At 41.4% G+C, this 3,408-nt stretch overlaps 1 protein-coding gene across 1 annotated transcript; it reads left to right on the top strand.

Moving 5' to 3' along the window:
- The first annotated feature begins 1,658 nt into the window (after positions 1-1,658).
- LOC104598611 (C-8 sterol isomerase) lies at positions 1,659-3,408 on the top strand. The gene is made up of 3 exons (XM_010260769.3): positions 1,659-2,358; positions 2,559-2,708; positions 3,007-3,408. The coding sequence occupies exons 1-3, from the start codon at positions 1,735-1,737 to the stop codon at positions 3,289-3,291; spliced, it is 1,059 nt and encodes a 352-aa protein (XP_010259071.1). The 5' UTR covers positions 1,659-1,734; the 3' UTR covers positions 3,292-3,408.

Genomic DNA, 3,408 nt, shown 5'->3' on the forward strand with positions numbered 1-3,408 from the left:
TACTACCCACAAGAACCATACTCAGGCCTACCCACATGATACTACAGTTGTACATTGGGAATATCTCCGCATGAATGGTAACATGGTAGGGTTCTTGTGGGTAGGAAATCTGAACTCTATATGAACACTTCCTTCTGAATCTATTGTTTGCATTTTGTACCACTACTGTGTGTAGGCCATTATGTATCCAATCACAAGTGAATACACCAGTATTCAACAGATCCAGAATCTTAAAATAGAGCTGTGAATAGGTTGAGTCTGATCCAGGACAGGGTGGACCTGGTTGCCAACCAATGAAATGAAAAAAAAAATGCCAACCCAGTCCCCAATTAAACCCTAATAAAAGCCGATTAAAATTAATAGCTATATACCAACCTATAATTGAGCAACTTCTCATTTCTTAATGCATTTGAACATAATAATAATAATAATAATAATAATTTTATCCCAATCTGGTGTGTATAATTTTATCCCAGCTCATCTGGACTGTTAGAATGCCTATTATTATCTCAATAACTCAAGGTTCTAACTGAGGGGTGGCTCAGTTGGTATGTTAATTGGTTTGTTTCAGCATGAGAATTTGAATCCCGTTATGCCAAAATTTGGGGAGAGGAGGCTAAGTATGCTCAAAACGGCCCTATGGGATATTAGGGTGTATCACCAAATACCCAAAAATAAAAAGGTTCAGGATTCCTCCATTGCCCTTTCCTTTTCTTCAACACTAACTGGTAGGACTTAGGAATATCGGCTTCTGGGTCGAGTTGTCCAAGGCCTCAGACCTAACCCATGCTGGTTTTAAATCGGGTAGCCCTAACGCGACCGGTTCAACCAACTCTACCCAGTCCTACCCTCGACGTCAAAATTCAAAGAGACCATAGTTGAATTTCTATCTCATCGCCAAGCGGACAAATTTAAGTTGGTGTTTGGAGGAATTGTAAATCTCTCTGTGGATTTAGATGAAGGCCCAGGGCCCAAGCCCAGAACTAGGTGAGCTGAAGGGTTCGTTTGAAAATAAAACCCGTTCTCTTGGAAGCAAACCAAAATAATACAACAAACTGGGGACCCAAACGTCACTCACTTCCTGACGTCTCGGTCACAGAGTCGGAGTCGCAGCACAGCTTAAAAATCAGCTACTCTCGGTGGAGTAGTAAATTAGCAATGGGCTAAAATTGTGAATCACAGCCCTTCATGTTTTGATATGGCCCACTTCGAATCGGATGAAGTGAGGTAAAGTGGGGGCCACAAGAATGCATCAAAGGCCGTGCTTTTACGATTTTAGGCGCGCTTTGTGTGGAGCAGATCTGGACTCCACGGCTCCACAGCTCCACAGCACATGCGATGCGCCTCTCTTGCAAAAAATCTAGGCTCCTTGAAATGAGTCCGGATCTCCTATCCACGAGAAATCTGTCCACGTTTATCGGAGTCATACATGGAGAATATCTCATCCTCTGCGTAGTATTATGCAGGGGGAGATATTCCCAATTCACAGAGGATAGTGTATCGTGGATAGGCGTGGGCAAAATTCTCGTGGGCAGGTGATCCGAACTCCCTTGAAATTGAATGAGGACGGAAGCGTCATTCATTTCAACCTTTCCTCCTGACCGTTGGAGAATTTGAATTTCAAATTCTAATTTATGATAACGAATCGAAAATAAAGAAAAGAAAAAGAAGAGTAGAGGATCAATGAACTAGAATTCAAGAAACAGACGAGAAGGGGAAAGAAGGCAAGAAACCATGAAGACCGTTGTCCTGCCAGCATCCTCTGCAAGATCCACCACCACCACCGTGGAAGACTGGTCCGAGACTCGCGATAACTGCTACTTTCCTGGGTGCCGAAAGGATGCAAATTGCAATTGCGAGATCTGTCTTGCGAGCATCAACGCTACCCTCGATCTCATGCCGATGAGCGTTCAAAGGAGTTCGTTTACAAAGCTCTCAGCTTCGAAACAGGCGTTAGAAAGAACCCCAGTTTCATTTGATCCTTCAATTCTGTTCACGCCCAAATCCAGTATTCATCAGACTCCAATAACTCCCCCTCTCAAATCCACTGCAAAGTTGAGTTCTTTGGAAAAGATTGAGAAGAAGAGGAAGAGACCTTGGGCTATTGAGTTTAAATTTTGGAGATTTCTCGTTGGACTGAGCTTGATTTTAGCTTCGGATATTGGCTTTGCGTGGGTGGTCTCTGGGCTTTTCAAACCTGAACTCTCTGCAGAGACAGTAAGGACTATTGCGGGTGAATCTCGGATTCTGAAACAAATGAATTTAAGATTAGAGTTCTTGGAGAAAAGGCTTGGAGATATTGCTCATGGGAAGGTTTCAAATTGCAGCTCTGCGGGTTCCACATGGGAATTTAATCAGGTAACCTCCAGTAGAACGCAAATTGCCTCCAATTGTTTTTAGAAATTATTTTGTTTCGTTTAAGAAATATGCACATCATTAATCTTTACATTTGGATCATTTAGATTCCTTTTCTCCTTTAACAAATAAATAAATAAACTGAGAAATATTTCTGCTCCTGAAATAATTGACAGATAAAAGTTTGTTGAAAATCACTGCAGGACGGATTGCTTTTGAATTCACGTTGCATACTGTATAAATCAGCATCAGAAGAGATAAGCATATGGGGATGGCCTCTGCGAACTGCTGGACTGCTTGCAACAGGATTTTCTTCTCGATCATTAACTATCTTATCAGGCAAAATCACAGAGGTAAGTTTATATTATGACAGTATTAGGATTTGTTTGTACACATACTCTTGAGCCATTTCTTTACAATTCATAAAACAAATATGGGGTTGGTGCCCACCATTCCCACGGTTTCAAATCAACCATGGAGTGGTCATGATCAGGAGACTTCTCATTTGATCATCGCAGTGAATGCAACTGGTTTGTCGTTTTCAGTTATCTGGGTCCATTCAAGGTTATAGTAAGGCAAAGTTTGTATCTGTTTTACAGTTATCTGGGTACATTTAATCGTCTAACACTTCGTACCTGTTTGCTGAATCAGTGGTCAGAAGGAAAGTTTGGGTTTTCAGTTGGGAAGACAAATAGCTCATGGGTACAGAAAAGATGGAGCGCCTCTGTTGTACAATTAGATCCAAATACCTGGGTTCTTGAGTATCGACAGAGCACAATGTTGGAGAATCCAAGATTGATTTTGTCTGTGCTGGAGTTTGTGAAATTCGGAATATCAAGAACAATTAGAGAGATGAAACATCAATTCTGGATGTTGCCTTCCTTCTCTCACCACTACAGGAACACTGCAGGAGATAATTGCTCACGCCCAACTTAAATGTACATCAGAACATGATTCATACCTCACTTCTTGTGAGGCTTTTAATTCGCCCTTCTCTTTTGGCAATTGTAAGAACTTATTTGCAGATTATTAACAGTGATAAAGTTAACCAGT

Source organism: Nelumbo nucifera, chromosome 6, assembly GCF_055504915.1.
Source record: "Nelumbo nucifera cultivar China Antique chromosome 6, China Antique-T2T, whole genome shotgun sequence".
In the NCBI taxonomy this organism is placed as follows: Eukaryota; Viridiplantae; Streptophyta; class Magnoliopsida; order Proteales; family Nelumbonaceae; genus Nelumbo; species Nelumbo nucifera.